Source organism: Malaclemys terrapin, chromosome 5, assembly GCF_027887155.1.
Source record: "Malaclemys terrapin pileata isolate rMalTer1 chromosome 5, rMalTer1.hap1, whole genome shotgun sequence".
Taxonomy (NCBI): Eukaryota; Metazoa; Chordata; order Testudines; family Emydidae; genus Malaclemys; species Malaclemys terrapin.
Genome location: NC_071509.1, coordinates 109,121,255 through 109,140,888, shown reverse-complemented (window position 1 = coordinate 109,140,888; position 19,634 = coordinate 109,121,255). Strand labels below are relative to the sequence as shown.

Below are 19,634 nucleotides of genomic sequence, written 5' to 3'. Positions count from 1 at the left end.
CGTCAAAAAACAAACTGAAAATGGAAGTATGAGCGTTCATCATGGATTAAAACCAAAAAACAAGCAAAGAAATTGGAACATTTATTTAATTAGGTTGTTAGAAATGTGAAGTTTTCAGCAATCATGTTGACTTCTAAACCAGTGGCTCTCAACCTTTCCAGACTGCTGTACTCCTTCAGGAGTCTGATTTGTCTTGCATACCCCCAAGTTGCACCTCGTTTAAAAACTATTTGTTTACAAAATAAGATATAAAAGTAACAGCACGCTGTTACTGAAAGATTGCTTACTTTTTTATTTTTACCATATAATTATAAAATAAATCAACTGGAATATAAATATTGTACTTAAATTTCAGTGTATAGTATATAGAGCAGTATAAACAGTCTGTATGAAATTTTAGGTTTGTACTGCCTTGGCTAATGCTTTTTATGTAACCTGTTGTAAAACTAGGCAAATATCTAGATGAGTTGATGTTCCCCCTGGAAGACCACTGTATACTCTCAGGGGTACGCATACCCCTAATTGAGAACTACTATTCTGAACAGTGCAAGCCTAAAAGCTGCAATATTTGGCTTTCAAGATAAAAGTGACAGAGGAAAACCCTCCTAGGCTTTATGGAAAAGTTCCTGCAGCAATTATAAATTGGATCAAAGTCCACCTGATTTAAAACTGTCCTGTGAGGAAGTGTCAGCTGTGATATCCTCAAACTCCATCGAAGAACTCCATGAAATCTCTCAGAAAAGCAATCCCACCTTTCACCTCACCACCCTCTTTCTGGGCATGATAGCCAGACTTCTGAGGAACATGAATTGTACAGCTGTTGTTTTTTTACTGATGTGAAGTGTTATTTAGATAGTCTTTCTTGTTAAGGTTAATAGTAAGTTACTTAGAGTTAACTTGTGAAACAATTGATGTGCTAGTACAGACATCTTTGGTTTTGGACAAGTGTTTTGCAGTTGGTAATGTACAGTTTTTCATTTCTCTGTTCACCACATAGACAACTGGTGTGAATTGAAGCTAAATATTATTAAACAATTTAACCTGTGTTTTTTGTCTTAATTCTATGAGAATTTTTTGCAGGCTGTAAAGATTTTTGGGGGTGAGTGATATTAGTTGGATGGCATTGGAGTGTTCAAATGTTTTTAATAACTTTAACACTAACAAACACTGTTAATTAGTGGTCATTCATTACCTTGTAGTGTAGCAATACATGTTTTTTCAAGTTGTGTTCATAATAAAAGTAGTCCAGATACTGAAGACTTTAAAGGAAACAATGAATTCAGAAATTAAGACAAATGCTCTTGTGGTCATCATGCCTAAGCACGGACTTAGTTACTTAAACACAGGAAAAGTGATCCCTCGAATGAGACACCACTTGATCAATCAGTGATCTCAACAATACCTTGTAAAATGGTCTGGCCTGACTTCTTAGGCTAGCATACTTTTAATTGTAGAATTCCCATTCCTGTATAAAATTTCTTCATTTCATGAGCGAGCCAAAGACCTGCTTACCTTTTTACCTATTCAGCTTTGGTGATTATTAGGGCTGGTCTTCACACAGTTTTTGGAGCACTATGGCAGTATCACTTTAGAAACTGTCATATTTAAAGCAATACAAACTTCATACAGACCAGTGTGAAGGTGCTTCTCTTACTCCTGTACATTTGTAGTAGTATGAAACCCCTAAAGGCGAGCCTTTAGTCTGTAATGGTAGTGTTAGCCATCTTGCTGCCTACTAGTCAGGAGGCCCCCTACTTGGGTGCTTTATTATTTAATTTCTGGGCATTAACTTTTCTATTTTTTGCTTGCACCAAATATTTTCTTCCAGTTTTCAACAAATGTCAGCGTACTGTAACATTGGCAAACCCTGCTAGTTTAGTTATACAGGAGAATCCTGCAGTTCCTAAATGCTTTACTTATGTTTTTGAACCCACTACCCCATAATTCAGTTTGGATTTAAAATTAATGTCCTGCTTTTGATCAAACCTTCCTGTTCCCATGAATTTAGGGTGTTCTCTGTCCCCTGTGGGTTCTGTCTCCACCTCATTTCTGGGTGTTTTTAAAATGCAGCAAATTATTACATCATTGTCCTGATATTACTGTTCTGGTCGGGATAAAACAGAGTTTTAAGTATCAAAGTTGTTAAGGCTTTGTTAGAGTTAATGCTATGTTAAGCATTCTAGGTCATCAGAATATAGGATTAGTGCTATTTTATTTATTATTTCTTTGAATTTATGCAAGCAGTTTATAGAAGTAAAATAGGTTTCTGGGATCCACGTGTATTCCTGTCTATAAACATCTCTCATTTTGTTGCTTAAGTGCATTTCTTCTCTGAAAAGTGATTTTCGGAATGGCATTGTGAGGTGGCATTTATTATTTTCTATCAATGGAAATGCAAATCAAATCTTCGATTTATATATAAAAACATATTTTTCTGACTACCCATCCTGCCAAATCAAATTGGGTTATTTCTGATTCATGGCAGCATTAGCAAAAAAGATTCTCTGACTCTGTGGAAGTTGTACAAGGCAGAACAGAATCCAGTTCCCTCCCTTACAGTTGTATTAGCTTTCTGGCATAAAAAGAATTATTTTGTGTACTTGGAGATTACACTTTTTAAAGTGTACACAGTAAAATAATCTTTGCGAGAAGGTGCAATTTTTATAAATTAATTTCCAGAATATCTATAGTTATATAAATATGCTAATTTTGATATCTGCAGTGACTTCTCTGTTTGTAGTTACATTCAACTGTATTATATTTAGATCTTTGCTTGAAATCTTTTTGCTTATTCTTTTCTGCAGCATAAAGACAAGTAAAAATTATTATGAAGTACTTGGAGTGTCAAAAGATGCTGGTGAAGAAGACTTGAAGAAGGCTTACCGAAAGCTTGCTTTGAAATTTCATCCAGACAAAAACCATGCACCTGGAGCAACAGATGCTTTTAAAAGTAAAAAAAATCTACAATTAAACTTTGTACATGGAGAAAGCCTTTTAGAATATAAGGGGCCCATCTACTGAACAGAACTAGCTGTGTTAAAACATAGTGGTTTAGTACTGATTAATCCTATCTGCATAGAATGGATCAAGCAACAGTTTGTTGTGTAGGTCAAAAAGGGCCCTTAAATAATTACTTTTTCAAAAAATGATTGGTTGTATGTATAAATTAAGGGACATCTCAATGTATGCATGTAAATAAGGCAAAATGGTTAATTTAATATGAAGACATTTTATATGATTATGCATACTATGCCATCACAACATTTACATATTTACCATTGCTTTTGGTCTGTGAGGCATTTGTAATAAGAAGGGCTTCATAGCTGAAGAACAGTACTTACTGGTGGTAGCTGTTACAAAACCATGTTTTCAGATATTTCTATCTTGTAGCATCCTAGCTAAAAGAACGCAAAATGAGAAACTGATTTGCATTACTTAGTATATCTATACTGGCAACAAAAGTTTTATAATGTTAACGTATAAGATAAATTAATTATATTAATTAATGAAGACAAGTAATTTGTTTTCCAATGTAAACATTGACATTTGCCATTCTAAGCATCTAGACTGACTATGCAAAATCACATCAAGAAAATTCATGCTTGGTTTAATACCAGTGCAGTTGCATGAGAGATAAATTTGATTGTGCTTTTGCTATTGGAGGTTTTAAAAAAAAAAAAACAAGCAGTTTGCATCAAAGTGCAGTTTTCACTCAGTCACATGATATGCTATGTTACCTTTTTCTTAGTTTTGCGTGTGTAACTTTTTTCAGACAAAAACAGGTTTGTTCAAAAGGAACCAAATTCCAACTGCCTTTTGACCAATCCCTAGCTCGATTTTAATATCCAGACAGCTAGGACTGCCAAGATTTCTCCTGGAGCAGGCTAAATTGCTGATGGGAAAGCTTTTGGTGAAAAAACATCCTTTAATATTGCATGCATACTTGAAGGAAAATGTGAATTATTCAGAAATAATTGTTTTTCTCAAGTGCAATCTAATTATGGTATCTTTTCATTCTTTCATTTTACACGGTCTTTTGTTTGGTGATGGAACAAATCAAAATACTATCGAGTCTCTTATTTCTAGTTTAAACCTTGAATAAAACTTTCTGTGGAGACCTTGCCAAAAGTACTAATTATGACACATTAAGGGTTTAAGATGGGAAATAGATTACTCATAGCAATCAAGTTAATGCTAATAATTGTCTTAATATAGTTAAACATGTTCTTGATAGCTAAACTTTACTTTATATATTATATAATTTGTTTTAAAAGGTCACTGCCAAATTTAAAAAAGTTGTAAATTTTTTCACCTTGTGACTAATACTTTCAAATATTAACTTTGAGATTTCCAGAATCAAACTTTCACTATTTCACTCTTCATTCAGGTTGGACATTTTAAACTAAATTACTCGTTTTCTGGTTCTTCAGCAAATGCACATTACTTCAGTGTATGGGTTGAAAATGATGCAGGGGAATGTTGGAGTCCCAATTGTTTTAATAGGAGTGTGTATTTTTCTTAACATTTCAGAAGTATCATTTGATCAGTCTCTAGAGTACCGCCAGACAACATGTATTTATAATTTACTAATCAAGAGGGTTGTTGGTTTTTTTGTTTAAGAAAACCTACTTAGTGTAGTGCCTGAGACTAGTAGATCACATGGTATGAAATAAGAATGTAAGTCTATTTTCTCAATACAAAAACCAGATGAAGATTAAACTCACTTTTCAAATCTCTTGGAACATATTTTACTAAGTTGTCCAAGAGTCTATTCTTTTTATTTTAAGAACATTGATCAGTCTGTCTTTTTATTTCCTCTAAATTCTGTTTTTAAAAACAAAACAAAAAAACCTTTTTGAATTGCTATGATCAGTTAGTACTTTGTGATCTTTCATGGCACAACATAAGCAAAAAAAAGTTACTTTAAAAAATCTTGCGTAAAACATTTTTTGCAATAGGTTTTCTTCCTGTGTATGTTACGAGCTGACTGACTTCTCTCTAATTTCTCTCCACTACTGAGGATGTCAAACTCTCACCACCGTCTTTACACTGAGGCAGAGCAACGTTGATAACTGTATTTGAAGTGTGTCTCCTATAGCAGGGTCTCCGTGTAATCTCTGTAGCTTGGTCTGTCATTTAAAAGCAGCACTGCTAGCAGTGTCACATGACAGTTTAAAAAATATGGCCCTAACTGCACCTCAGTAACCAAGATCAAGCACACACAAGTCAGGTAATTCCAAAAGTTAAGGTTGATTCACTAATATTAACTCTCATATTGCATGTGTAGTATTTTCTATTTGTCTTATTGAATGTAAATCTTAATGTATTATTCCTATTAATATAACCCACAAAATATACAGGAGATGCTTCATGGTAGAGCTATGATTGTTGTTGGATCAAGCCAAACTTTTCCAATTACCTGACTTTTGAGTTCACATTAAAGCTATGTTTTTTAAATTGCAACGAGGGGGAAATATTTCAGCAGATGAAGACATAACTGTCCAGCCTTCTATAGCTACTTTACCATGATACAGGGCCTTGGAAGGAGTAGGAAACCTAAGATGTTTCTGGACACCTGTTCCACTGCAGTTGATTTTGTAACGTACAGTATCACCTATGAATGATGCTAATCTTCAGCAAGTTCTTGACTGAAATTACAACTGTAATTACAGAACAGCTCTTACTGTTCATTTGTGTGAGCACTCTTTGTTCCCTGTTTCAGAGATTGGAAACGCATATGCTGTGCTGAGCAATCCAGAAAAACGAAAGCAATATGACCTTACAGGCAGTGAAGAGCAAGCATGCAATCACCCTGGCAATGGTAGATTTAATTTCCACAGAGGTTGTGAGGCTGATATTACTCCAGAGGATTTATTCAATATGTTCTTCGGAGGAGCGTTTCCATCAGGTACTTACTCATTAATATTTCATGGGTATTTATCAGAGCTGTACTACAGAGTTAATATGATTTTTAGAATATTTAATCCAAAATATTATTTTCCTAATCTACCGTAAGCAAGTTGTTTTCCTCTGTGTATTGCTACATATTAAAGTTGTTAATTTCCTTTTCTGATTGCTATGGTGACCTCAGGAGCACATGAAATCATAAATATTGTAGGTTTTCAAAAATAAGACCTATTTTATTTAATGCAACTTTCAAAATATAAGAAGTTTAAATATGAGCTATTTTAAATGTCACACTCTGTATATTAATTCCCCAGTCTGTAGTCAAGGCATTTTAGTTTCTCGCTCATCTTGCGTGATTATAACTGCTGTTTTCTTGACTGATGTTTCTTTTTGTAGGTAGTGTACATTCATTTTCTAATGGTCGAGCTGGCTACAGTCATCCTAATCAACACCGTCATAGTGGACATGAGAGAGAAGAGGAGAGGGGTGATGTATGTTTGAGTGGTTTTGACCTGAATCTACTGCTAGAGAAAGAAGATTGTAGTTAGGGTTACCATTCGTCCGGATTTACCCGGACATGTCCTCCTTTTTGTCCTAAAAATAGCGTCCGGGGGGAATTTGTAAAACACTCAAAATGTCCGGGATTCCCCCCCTCCCCTGGCAGAGCAGAGCGAGCAGCTGGGAGGGCTGCAGGAAAGTCCCGGGCTGGACTCTGGAGCAGCTGTAGAGGAGCCGGATCCGCCCTGCATTCTGAGCCGGCAGCTCTCCCCTGCAGCCCGGTCCAGCAGCACTGTGCAGGGCCAGGGACCGGGTTTTGTTGTGCTGGGGAGCGCAGCCATGTGTCCGGCTCCGCTCGCACAGAGCCCAACACCCTGTTCTGAGCAGCAGGGTAAGGGGGCCAGGGAGGTTCTGGAGGGGGCAGTCAAGAAACGGGGGGGGGGCTTTTTGGGGGGAGTGGAGAAAGTTTTGGGCAGTCAGGGTACAGGTAGGGGGTAGGGTCCTGGGGGGCAGTTGGGGGGGGTCTTAGGAGGGGGCAGTTAGGGGACAAGGAACAGGGAGTCTTAGGTAGGGGGTGGGGTTCTGGAGGGCAGTTAGGAGCAGGGGTCCCAGGAGGGGGCAGTCAGGGGACAAGGAGCGGGGGGGTGGGGAGCTGGGAGTTCTGGGGGGGGGCTGTCAGGGGGCAGGAGTGGGGAGAGGGATCGGAGCAGTCAGGGGACAGGGAGCAGAGGGGTTTAGATGGGTTGGGAGTTCACGGGGGGGCTGTCAGGGGGCAGGAGTGCGGAGAGGGATCGGAGCAGTCAGGGGACAGGGAGCAGAGGGGTTTAGATGGGTTGGGAGTTCTGGGGGGGGGCTGTCAGGGGGTGGGGAGTGGTTGGATGGGGCGTGGGAGTCCCAGGGGTCTGTCTGGGGGTGGGGGTGTGGATAAGGGTTGGGGCAGTCAGGGGACAAGAGGCAGGGAGGCTTAGATAGGGAGTGGAGTCCTGGGGGGCAGTTAGGGGCAGGGGTCCCAGGAGGGGGCAGTCAGGGGACAAGGAACGGGGGGAGGGTTGGGGGTTCTGGGGGGGCGGGAAGTGGGAGGGGCAGGGGCGGGGCTAGGGCGGGGCTCCTCCCGTCCTCTTTTTTGCTTGCTGAAATATGGTAACCCTATTGTAGTCATATACCTGGCATGATTGCAGGGGAATCTTTTGCTCCTTAGGAACACCTAAATTTGCAAGTGAAATATTTTACAGGCCTAGTGTGGGACAGCCTAGCTCCTTTTGGTAAACAGACATGAAGATTTGCATAAGGTGCAGTAAACAGAACAAAAGGTCCCAAACTAACATCCTAAATTACTTAAATTAGTTTCTGGTCACTAAGAGCTTGTCTGTACTTGAAAATTAATTTGGATTAAGCAGGGCAGATTGATTTAAATCACCAAGTGGAAACCCTTGATTTAAATAATCAATTTTAATGAACTTTTCTATCCGTAGTTCAGTTATTTTCCAAAGAAAGTTTGCATTCTCATTGGTTGATATAACTATTAACATATGTTGATTTAAAACTAAATAGTCTTTACACTAGATGTGGTACATCTTTTTGCTACCTAGGAGGATACACTCTAACTATATGCATTTATTTAAGCAATTATATATCATAACATTTTCAGGTTATTAATTTTACATTTTAGTATTTTAAAAATAGTGACTGATATATCGCTTATATACTACGTAAATTTTGCTCATGATTTGTGTCAAGCTGAATTAGGATGGTAACTGGAATTTAATTAAACACCACAAAACAACTACAGTATTTATTTTTATTAAAACAACACTAAATGTTTTGGATATATAAACGTCTTTTATCAAAACGTTGCACATTTACAACTAAATTATGGTAAATTTAGGCCTTAACATAGTTTGTATTAAATTGAGATTTCATTTTTAAACAGGTTTATTTTTAAAAAGAAACTTCTTATAATTTAAATAACAAAATAAAAAAAAATCCAATTTAAGAAGTCCGTTTTTTTCCCCACCTTGATATTAAGGTAGGAAGTTAATTTAAAACACAATAGCTACTCCTGAGAATAACTTCATATGTGGACACTCTTGTTCTGGAGTAAGTGTGGCTTATTCCCATTTATCTTCATTTAATCCACTTTTAAAGTAGATTAAGAGCATTCACACATGCAGTTAGTGCAGAACAGCTGTTCTGCACTAACTTCAGACAAGCCCTAAATGTGGCCTGCTGTGTACCTGCATTTAGCTACTTATTTGACATCTACATAAACCTGGTCCAGTCTATTGTCAATGAAAAGACTCATTGACTTCGATGGGTGTTGAATTACATCTCTGGAGTTTTAAATGAATCTCTTCAGTGTTGTATGATGCAATATGTATTGCATTCCTGTTAACTAATTAATGCCATTTATACTTCAATTGTAAGCTGTTTGGGACAGGGAAACATTTTTCCTTGTGTGTGTGCAGTGTCTAGCACAATGGGGTTCTAATTTTTGTTTGGGGTCTCTGGGCACTATTACAGTACAAATAATAATTATTAGTGGCTTTGGGGTAGGGATATCTGACAGTGCCTAAATTTTGTAGTTGTCTACAAAGTAGTTGGTCTTTTGGATTTTTAGATTATTAAACCCTGCCAAATTTGTGTACTATCTTGATCCTGATTTTATGAAATGCCCAAATCTTATCTCTTCTGTTCCATAGGGAGGCTTCTCAATGTTCATCCAGCTGATGCCTATTATTGTATTGATCCTTGTCTCTTTGTTGAGCCAGTTGATGGTTTCTAATCCTCCTTATGCCTTATACCCAAGATCGTAAGTAACACTGATTAAATTTGTTAAAAAAAAAAATACTACTCCATTTTTAAAATGCCTTTTTTATTTCTTTGCATGTCTTTTTAACATCTCCACTGTGGAGTCATCTTCTACTTACACCAAGTGAGGAAGCTGACAAAAACAACCTCCTGACCTGTGTTGTTAAGGTCTGAATTATAATGAAACTGGAGAAATTCTCTATTCTCCCCTTTCCCCCAGAGTAGACTTTGTTACAATATTTTAACCCTGCCTGTCCGGAAGGAAGTACAGGTATTGAAACTCATATCTATTTAAGATGGAGGGATATCTAAAATGCCATTTTTTTTTCTTTCAGAGTAATTTTTTTCAAAAAAAAATTTTATTGAAAGAAATAACTCCCTTGACAAACCACCCACGAGGTAAATAGTGAATAGATTTAGCGTACTTGCGATCACTGCTTGAAGGGTTCTCACTCTCTTGCAGAACTGCTGAACTTCACAGAAGGAAAGCTCCTTCTCCTGCAGAGTTTGAGCTCCACAGGAGAGAGATGTTCTTCCCTTTTGAGACTAAGCTCCTGTGATACAAGCACCACTCCTCCAGAGCATGCACAAACCATGAGGTTTTTAATGCACAGTATGCCATCATGCAGGTGGATTTGTCAAGGGCTGCAGTAAAATATTTTAGAGTGAGATGCTGCTGGTTTTGATGGCTGCAGGGTGGGGACCTAATTTTTTATTTTGCCAGGTTCCAGTGCTGTTATATACACCTTATTTATTTATAAAGTTTTAAAACAAAGATGAGTTACTAAAATGACTTTTGAAGATGGAGAGAGGTAAAAGGCAGAAGTTCTATTTTCATATGAATGTAAACATTTTCTTCTGTTAAACATGACGTTCACACTGCTTTTCATTACAACTCTGACTTATCTGTACTCAGTGAAACCTTATTGCTGCTCTTCACTAATGGCAACATTTGAAACATACACATTGTGTATATAAAAAGAATAACAAGCACGTCTCTTACAGTGGTACAGGGCAGACCATCAAAATGAAAACAGAAAACCTGGGTGTCATTTATTATGTCAACAAGGATTTCAGAAATGAATACAAAGGAGTGTCATTACAGAAGGTGGAAAAGAGTGTGGAAGAGGACTACGTGTCTAACATTCGAAATAACTGTTGGAAGGAGAGGCAGCAAAGTAAGTTTACCCAATGAGTAATGTTTGACACTTCTCAAAAACAAGTATTACCATGAAAAGCTTATTTCTGCATTAGAATAGAATGAACTGATTATTTTTACTAAAAAGCGTTTACATGTGATTTGTATGAAAGAACCAATACAAAGGCCAGTCTTTCACGTTTGTTGCATTTTAAAAATACACCAAGTAGTCTGTATTAATTCCCAGGGTTTTCACTTGATGACTGAGGGAAACAACTGCCACCTACAAAACGATCGATTCTTTGTTCTGTTACCTGTGATCATTTCTTAAAGTGAACTACTGTAATTGTTTTGGCATTGAATGACAGACTTACTAATTTGACTACATTAGTAATGGAAAATCAATATTCTTCATTACCCCTACCCTGAAAAAGCTCACAGAGCAGTTCTTAATCTGTTTTATGTCATCCATGTTATGGCAGAATCACTTTTATTCCCACACATCCACTTCCTTATTAGCCATGTAGCTTAGCGTTTGTTCCTCAATCCAAAATGTATCTCCATACCTGGGGGCAAGAATGCTTTGCCTTTATTATTATTATTTTTTGTAATAAACACCCAATGAAGGAAACAAGAAGGAAAACTTACTCTGACCTGAGGTCTGGAACTTTCTTTATTAAGTCCTGGACCAGACTAAAAATGGCACATTGAAATTTAAATATCATATATATCGTTGGGGCCCAAAATAAATGTTTCACATTCTATCATTTTATCTCCCTCCCCAAGAACTAGCAACTTGTGCAATACCAGATCTTAAAAATAAGGTTGTTTAGACTATGAATTTTTTTTTCTTACCACTTTAATTCAGATATAATTTAACCAGCTACTTTTTAAAAGGGATAGGGCTCAAATCCAATCCTTTAATACATGTGAGTGATATAAAACATTGTCAGATTCTGAAAGTAGGGCTGAAAAATCACCTCAAAACTGAAGTCAGAAAGCAAAATGACCTATTTTTTAACATCCAATATCTCTCAACCTACCAGGGCTAGATATTCTTTGGACCAGTACAAAGTTTACAAGACTATAAAGTCTTCTACTCACTGGTCATGAACCAATCAACAGACATAAACAAAAATTAGATCCCTATTTTTTGTCCCTCCAACATAAATTAACATCCTTTAGAGTAAAACTTAGAGCTCATCCACATTAATACTAGAGTTGGCCAAAATAATTTTTTCCCATGGAAGATTTTGAACAAACATTTTTCATTCACGCTTTTTGAGAAATTTTGAAATGAAATTAAAACATTTTAATTTAAAATAGAGTTTTGAATTCTGATATTTTCTCCTCTCTCCCCCTCTTCACATCCCCCCCCTTTTCCCCAATTGGAAACACTGATGCAATAGAGATTTTTTTTAAGTGTGTGAAAATAGGATGGGGTACACGTCCTCACTTGCTTAAACATGGAAAAATGGAAAGTAAGCGCACACAGTACTTTCTCTAATTAGTTTTTACTTTTTTAAATTCAGATTTTTTTTAAAAGAGCATATCCTCTACCTTCTCTCACTAAAAAACCCCACACTTCTATCCAACATCATCCTGAGGGGGAAAGTACAAAAAAAAAACATATTAAAATAGGTTTTCCTACTTTCTGAGGTTTGTTAATCTCTACTGGCCTTATGCTTTCTTTTTTCCAGTCGTAAAAGGTGGGGGGAGTAAACAAGGGTGAAAAAGGGTGGGTGGAGATTCCAAAAGTAAAAATCAAAATAGTTCAGTTTTGAAACCTAAACTGAAAGGAGAAGTAGTTGGAAATGAAAACTTTCATTTTGAAATTTCCTGTCATAAAATGTGGTCAATAACATTTTCCTGCTTAACCTTTTTTTTTTTTTTTTTTTTTTTTTTTTTTTTCTTCAACTAAATCCTATTTTTCTACAGGATATGTTTGCTATTTAGAATAGGAAACATATAGATTTATTTGTAGATTTGAGCTTAAATGTTGATGTGACTTCTCTTTAAAATATTGCTAAAAAATGAGACATGCTCGGGTACTAGGGTTACCAAAAGGAGGACACTCCACGGGGCCCTGGCCCCGCCCCCAGCCCCGCCCCCTCCCCAACTCCGCCCCCTCCCCAAAGTCTCCGCCCCCTCCCCTGCTTCCTGCGAACATTTAATTCGCAGGAAGCCTGGGCAGGTAAGGGGGGGTGTGGGGGGAGGAGGTGCGGCCCAGGCTGGCCCCCGGCGACTCCAGCCTGGGTCGGCTCGGGCCCCCGGCCGACCACCCCCGGCCCGCCCAGCACTGCCGGCCGGCCCCCGGCGGCCCAGCGCACCCGCCCCGGCGGCCCAGCGCACCCCCCCCCGGCGGCCCGACCCCGCAGCCCAGCGCACCCCCCCAGCGGCCGGGCTCCCGGCCCGACCCCCCGGCTCCCGGCCCCGCGGCCCAACGCACACACACACACACCCCCCCCGGTGGCCCGGCCCCGCGGCCCAGCGCACCCCCCCCCGGCGGCCCGGCTCCCGGCCCGGCCCCGCGGCCCAACGCACCCCCCCGGCGGCCCGGCTCCCGGCCCGACCCCCCGGCTCCCGGCCCCGCGGCCCGGCTCCCGGCCCGACCCCCCGGCTCCCGGCCCCGTGGACCCCCCCGGCCCCGTGGACCCCCCCCCCCCCCGGCGGCCCGGCTCCCGGCCCGGCACCGCGCGCCCGGCACCGCGACCCCGGCCCAGCCCTCCCTCCCGATTTTCCCGGACATGCCCGGCTTTTGGGGGATTTCCCCCCGGACGGGGATTTGAGCCCCCAAAAGCCGGACATGTCCGGGAAAATCCGGACGTATGGTAACCCTATCGGGTACTAAGATAATAAGAGTGCATAGGTACCATCTCAATAGATGCAACACAATCTTTGTGTGAAGTAATACCATATTTTTACACACCAAATTGGGATTCCTGCTTCAGAATTCTTAGGCAGTCCATTAAGTTCACTGTTTCTTCTTGATCTGTTTTTTCATACCATCCAATTTATGCTATATATATTTCTCTCTCTCTCACTCACTTATTTCTCCTGGGCCAGAAGTTTCTAGCACAGTGACTCAATATTCCACATCAGTAACTTCCTTCTTTACTGCTCCAATCTTGGATGTCTGATCATGTCTTGTAGTCAAACTCAAAGATCTACTCCCTAATGTCCACCCTGGTTGGTGGTTGATTTTCTTCAGCCCACTTATTTTCTTCAGCCCACCCTGTTTTGGGTTCTATGTCTTCAAAATGAAGTCAGAGAGGCTTCCCCATACTGCGAGCCTGAAACACTTCTTAGTGAGATTTTTTTTTTTTTTTTTTTTAAGTTGGGAATGTTTTTGAATGGTCTTTCCTCTGCAACCCTGTGGTCTGCTTTCTTGGGGGGGGAGGGGGAATTAGCAGATATGGGGGATGAGGGATCAATTTAGAGGCAGATTACTTTGCTGTCTCCTCAGAACTCAGACATACAGCAGCCATTTAGTTCAGCCACTTGCTGATACCCTACCTGGATTTTACATTATAGTGAACTAAATATTCAAATTGACACGTTTAAATCTGGAAGAAAATAAAACCCCCAAAGCCCACCCCTGCTTTGATGGGATATTTTTAAAATCAATTTTTGATTTAGAGAACTTCTACAGAATTCCTACCCTCAGCATCCCTTCCCATCTTTTTTTGGGAGGGGGGAGGGGCAGCAGCATCTTGCATTATGTAAAAACCACTGTAAAATAGAAACAATGGTGTTAACAAAGGGACTACACAATAACTTCAGTTACAGAGTTCATCAGAGCTCTGGCGGGCACAGAGCACATATGGTGCTGGTCTCTCCACCTGGACCTCTTAACAGTCCTCTTTGTCATTGTGACATTTCATCACTATCAGCAGAAAGATTTAATTATGGGGGAAAAAAGAGGGCATCTGCAGCTTGTACTCAAAGGGAATAAGCTGCAATTTTTCCAGAACCTTTCTGTCCTAACTAGAGCTGTGTGCAGAAGATACATTTTGCAAACACTTTCAAGGTTTTGGAATTTGGCTTCATTCTGAATCAGAATGGAAGCCTAAAACTTTACAATGATCTGTGAAGGAAAATTCCTGAAGAAAATCATTTCAGGTTGAAATGTTTTGTTATGACAATCTGAATGTTTTGTATAACACATAATACAAAAATTAAAAAAAAAATCAAAATAGTCATTTCAAAATGAAAAATGTAAATGTTTCATTCCAAAAAGTTGAAATGTGATGTTTCAACATTAGAACTTTTTTCAGGGTTTACTTCGGAAATGAAAGTGAAATTAACCTATTTTTTGCAAACGGTTTCGGTTTAGACAGAACCACATGTTCCAATGGAATATGATTCCATCAAAATTCTCCAACCAGCTTTAGCCCAAGCTTTAAAAAAAGAGGCGAGAGCTAGGAGAGATTATAGCAGCTGTCAGGATGGCAGAGCTCTGCTAAAGATGGGGATTCCCACTTAAATTCTCAGCTTCAAAAATCAGTAGTATATAGTTAGAGACTTTAAACGAGGGGAATATACACTCCAGTTTCTTAGGATAGAAATCCACATTTCACACATACAAGAGGATACCCCAGAGGTAGAAAATACGATGATCTGATTAAAAAACATTGGCAGATTCTGAAACCAGGAAAAGGAGGGTAGGAAAAGACAGTACTCTAGAGTATGTACTGGCAATGGCAGAAGTGAAGCTGAACAAGAGTAGAGTCAGAAGTTTGACTCTATTTAATAAAGACATCGGAAACAATGTGTCCTAGATGGTGTAACGAGGCTCACTCTGTAATATGGTAATGCCCTGTTAAATTGAAGGGATTTGATGATAAGTTCTCATTATGCAGTAATATAATCATTTTGTTTGTGTTGTTTACATGGCATTGATGATGTAAACCTATTAAAACTTCCTAAATAGCTTTTAAAAACAAAAAATAACAAATCCTACAAATTAGAGTTTCTGTGTGTGTAGTAAGTTATTCCTGCTTTGTATTTTATTTATGAAAATATCTGCTCTGTGTTCAGTGGTGGGTTTTTGGATGTCATTCTTTGCTATTTTAAAAACTTCTTTCCAAAGCTGTTTGTCTTTAATGAATGATTTATTAGTTAGAATTTTAACCTGAGACCGAAAAAGAGACATTGTGCAAATCAGATACTCCACAATGTAGGACTGGTAGGCACTCCTATAAAACAGAACACAGGAATTATTTTATGCCTGAGAAATTGGTATATTTAGTGAACTGGGCAACTAAGTCTAAAAGGCATTTAACTGTCAGAATGGATTTTGAACACTGCCAGGATAACTAGAGGTGTATCATTAAGATCACACATAAGATCATTGACCATAGGGGTGAAGTGGTCAACATCTTTATTGGTGTACGGTAAGTAAGCCAGTAATGGGGGATAGGGAATCTCTTTGAAATCGGTAAGTATGGATTAAAATATAAGAACACTGAAAGTCTGTTACCAGCATTGAACTTCAAACTGGCAAGCAACGCTGATGGAAATCCAGCAGAGGGAAGCCTGCAATAAAACTACACATTGATGTCACTATGATTATTAGTTGGGAACAGCAAACAGAGTGATGCAAGGTGTGGGGAGGATTTAGATGTCAGATGCTTGGGGAAGTTCTGAGTGAGAGAGTCCTACATACATGTGCAATTAGTACTTTAACCCTAAAAATCTTTTTCTTTTTTAAGAAACAGATTTGCTGTATGCAGCAAAAGTGTACCGAGATGATCGCCTCCGAATGAAAGCAGACTCCTTGCCAATGGACAACTGCAAAGAACTAGAAAGGCTGACCAGTATCTACCGAGGAGGATGAACTAGAATTTTAGCTGTGCATCCTTAAGTACGCCATTATATCTCTCCGGTCAAGTGAGAAGAGATTTAGTTTCATCCTGAAAGTTGAAAGGAGGGTGGATTTAAAACTCTACTGTGTAGCTGTTTCCAGAATCCTTATAATGAAATATCATTTAATGGCTTCTTTACCTACTATGAAATATAGAACAAAGTCAGTTTACATATTTTAATTGTTTAGATTTTACTTCAAAGGCTTCCGTGAATTCTTTCAGCAGAGAGTAGCTCAGAAAGGATGCCACACTTGTAGAGGCTTGGTCATAGTGGTTCTCCTCTAACATATTTGTCATGTAAATATCTATGGAAAGAACACTTTTTGTGTATATACAAGTTAAATGACTTTCTATTTAAAATCTCAGAAATTTAGCTCCATAAAATATTTTGTTTCACTGATGAAATAAATAGTATGACTACATCACTCCTTATTCAGATGTCAAGTGTGTGTAGTTTAAACAAAAAAATTAAACACTTTATCTCTAACCTTATGTACAATCTTCAGGCTTTACCAGCTTAGAGGAACTTGATATTTTAAAAATATAGCAGTGTATATTCTTAAATATATGTTGGGATAAACTGATTTAGCATAGAGTAGCAGTTAGCTGTTGTTTTTAAGAATTTCTGACCAATACTAAGAAAACCAAGAGCTTCACTAATCTCTTTTAAAAGTAAATATTTGTAAAGTGCTGTACAGAAGTTATGAACATTGCTTTTAGTACTTGTAGTAATTTATAGCAACTCTGTCCTTTGGTATTTCAGTAGTATATAAGTCCATAAGCATGTTGAACATGCATCCCCAGGTTCCTTATTTTTCACTGAAAAGGTAGAGGGAAAACCTGCAATAGTAATTAGAGTAAAAAAAAAATACCAATGTTTCCTCTCGGGTGATTTTGCAGTTTCTCATTTCAAGCTAGTATCCTAAAACTAATTCCTTTTCACTCATCACAAGTGGAACAGGGAAATCACTGCTCAAGTCAAGCCTTGTGCCTTTTAACACTTCTGACAACTAACTATTAAATGCTTAGCTGGTTTGTAATATTCTGCTGTGATCAGAGCCCCACAAATTTGATCAAGTACAGGAACAAGAGGAAGTCACAAGATAGTTGTTTCAGTCCACAATCTTGTTGGATGGACTTCATATAGATGAGAAAACATACCATTTAACTATTAAATAGAATAAAGTATAATTTAATTCCATGGACTGAACATGTAAGTTATATGTATCCACACATGCTGTCACAAAGTAAGGGACATTTTGAAACCGCTGGAAACAGGGTGCCTATAGAAAGAAATAAGTGTTTTGAGTGTAGTAGGTGAAATTTCTACATCATTGGACTGTTTGTCAATGCAACATAGCAAAATATTTTGTCTTTCATTTGCGAATGCTGGCTATTTAGTAATAAGGGCAGTACATTGTTTTAGAGAATTTCTCTTTTTAAATAATTTATCAAATTGTGAGGAGGCAAATTCTGCTGTCAGGTTATACCAGTGTAACTACTTAACTGAAGTCACTGGCCTATTCGCTTCATTGGGCTTACTTTAGATTTACACTGGTGTACTTTGTGAGCATAGTTAGTCCTTAGAGCCACATTAAATGTTGCTAATTTGAGTGGCACTTAAGTCTTGTGTGTGGACCTTTTCTAAAGTGTCTCACTGGAAATGCCCAATATTGTATATGGTTGTGTAACATGGAACAGGCTGGCTAGTGATGTAAAAAGCTAATAGCTAAACCAAAACTTTCTTGGTCTTTTGAAAGAGGTAGTCTTCATAGTACAAATCAAAGGTGAACTTCAAAGCGAAGAGCTGAAAACTGAAATGAAGCAGGGTTTCTGTCCTGAATGTCCCCATTAATCAGGTTTTGGAGCAAGAAGAGAGGGATGATGCATCATTGCATTCATCTATTTATTTTAGAAATCATCCAAATGTTTTCAGTTTGCCTTAGAAGTAAAGCAAGCAAGCAAATGTGGATTCCCTAAATTCTAAAAGTATCCCAAAAGCATCATAAATATGCTAATTTGGAGATCAAAATAACATCAAAGAACTTGTCAAATTCTCTATATAGTCTTAGTAGAGGAATTTTTTCAATGGTTTTGAACAAAGGCACTGGCCTCCTGTTTCGTAGATACACCTGTATGCTTGTGGATGCCATTTTTTCAGTGAACACAAAGGGAAATGATTTCATAGTGCGTTTATAAAATATTGGGGCTGTGAAACCAGAGTTAAGAAATGTGTTTAATAAAGCTGCTTACAATAAAGATATAGTTACTGTACAGTTAGAACTAGGCTGCTACATTCCATTGAATTATAAATTATTAGAAAAATAATTACCTTTCTAAGAATATTCTGTTTAAAAAACATGTTTTGATTGGTTGAAAATGCTGCTTAACACTTGATAGATTAAGTATTTGCAGTCTCTTACTGAGACCAGGGTATGGGGACTGGGGAAGCATGGGTACTACTTCCCATACCTGCCTACCTTAAAGGTGATCTGTAAGGATTCTTTTAAAGTTGGCCATGTGTCCTCTTTTGCTTCTTTGTAATGTATTTGAAAAATAAAAGTCTGGGGGTTTTTTACCTTTTAGCTTAAAAATATCAGGAATGTCAAGTCCTCCTCTTCCTTGGTTTTGCTGAAGGATCTTCTGGGTAGCTCAAAGTATGTTTCTTGTGAGCAAGATGTTTACTGAAGGGGTAAATATCCTTTCTCAAAAATGTTAATTAGTCATAAGTTAAATATTACCATAAAACCAAACCAGAATTTTAAGCAGTCTGACTAAAAATCCCTGCACTTCTTAGCTGCTCAGATTTTACTTTTAGACTCCTATGAGTCAGTCACTTCACTAGTTCGCCAGTCACCAGAGTTTTCCAGCATGCACAGAACCTGAATTTCTCAACTGAAAAATAAGCTGAGAAAAATAATTTAACAAAACAGATCCTTGCAGGCCAACTTGATATGTAATAAAGAAGCAAAACCAAGCCCATTTATTTCCTTTGCAAAAGTGACCTTTAAAAAAAAATCCCCACAAAATAACATCTCTGTTTTAGTCAGTTGAGAACCCTGATTTGTTAACAGTTTAAGGTAATATATATTTTGCACATTTGGTAAACATTTTAGTGGAAGTTCTGTTTGTTTAACTAAAACCAAACTTAAAAGTGAACTTAGGACTTTAAAAAAACTTATTTGTAAGATTACAAAAGACAAAGTTTATAGCCATTAAAATATAGGTAGCACTTTATTTTAAAGGGACAGAGTCAACTTAAAAACTTCCCTCTGGAAATCTTTGACCTATTATTGTTACAAGTAACAAGTAAGAGTGCTATTATTGATTGAAGGGGGAAAACAATATCTATTTTTCAAGATTGTTTATTTTGTAGTAGTTTCACTGACTAAACTCACTATTCAGGGGAGTCCGTG

General features: G+C 38.1%; 1 protein-coding gene across 2 annotated transcripts in view; it reads left to right on the top strand.

Annotated features, from left to right (window-relative positions):
- DNAJB14 (DnaJ heat shock protein family (Hsp40) member B14) overlaps window positions 1–18,814 on the top strand; it is a 34,344-nt gene extending 15,530 nt beyond the window's left edge. For both annotated transcript variants that reach the window (XM_054029157.1, XM_054029158.1), the window contains 6 exons: window positions 2,805–2,950; window positions 5,723–5,908; window positions 6,304–6,398; window positions 9,105–9,214; window positions 10,219–10,391; window positions 16,066–18,814. In XM_054029157.1, the coding sequence (XP_053885132.1) occupies window positions 2,805–2,950; window positions 5,723–5,908; window positions 6,304–6,398; window positions 9,105–9,214; window positions 10,219–10,391; window positions 16,066–16,190 (835 nt within the window). In that variant the 3' untranslated portion in view covers window positions 16,191–18,814. The remainder of the gene's footprint in view (window positions 1–2,804; window positions 2,951–5,722; window positions 5,909–6,303; window positions 6,399–9,104; window positions 9,215–10,218; window positions 10,392–16,065) is intronic.
- Window positions 18,815–19,634: the final 820 nt, after the last annotated feature.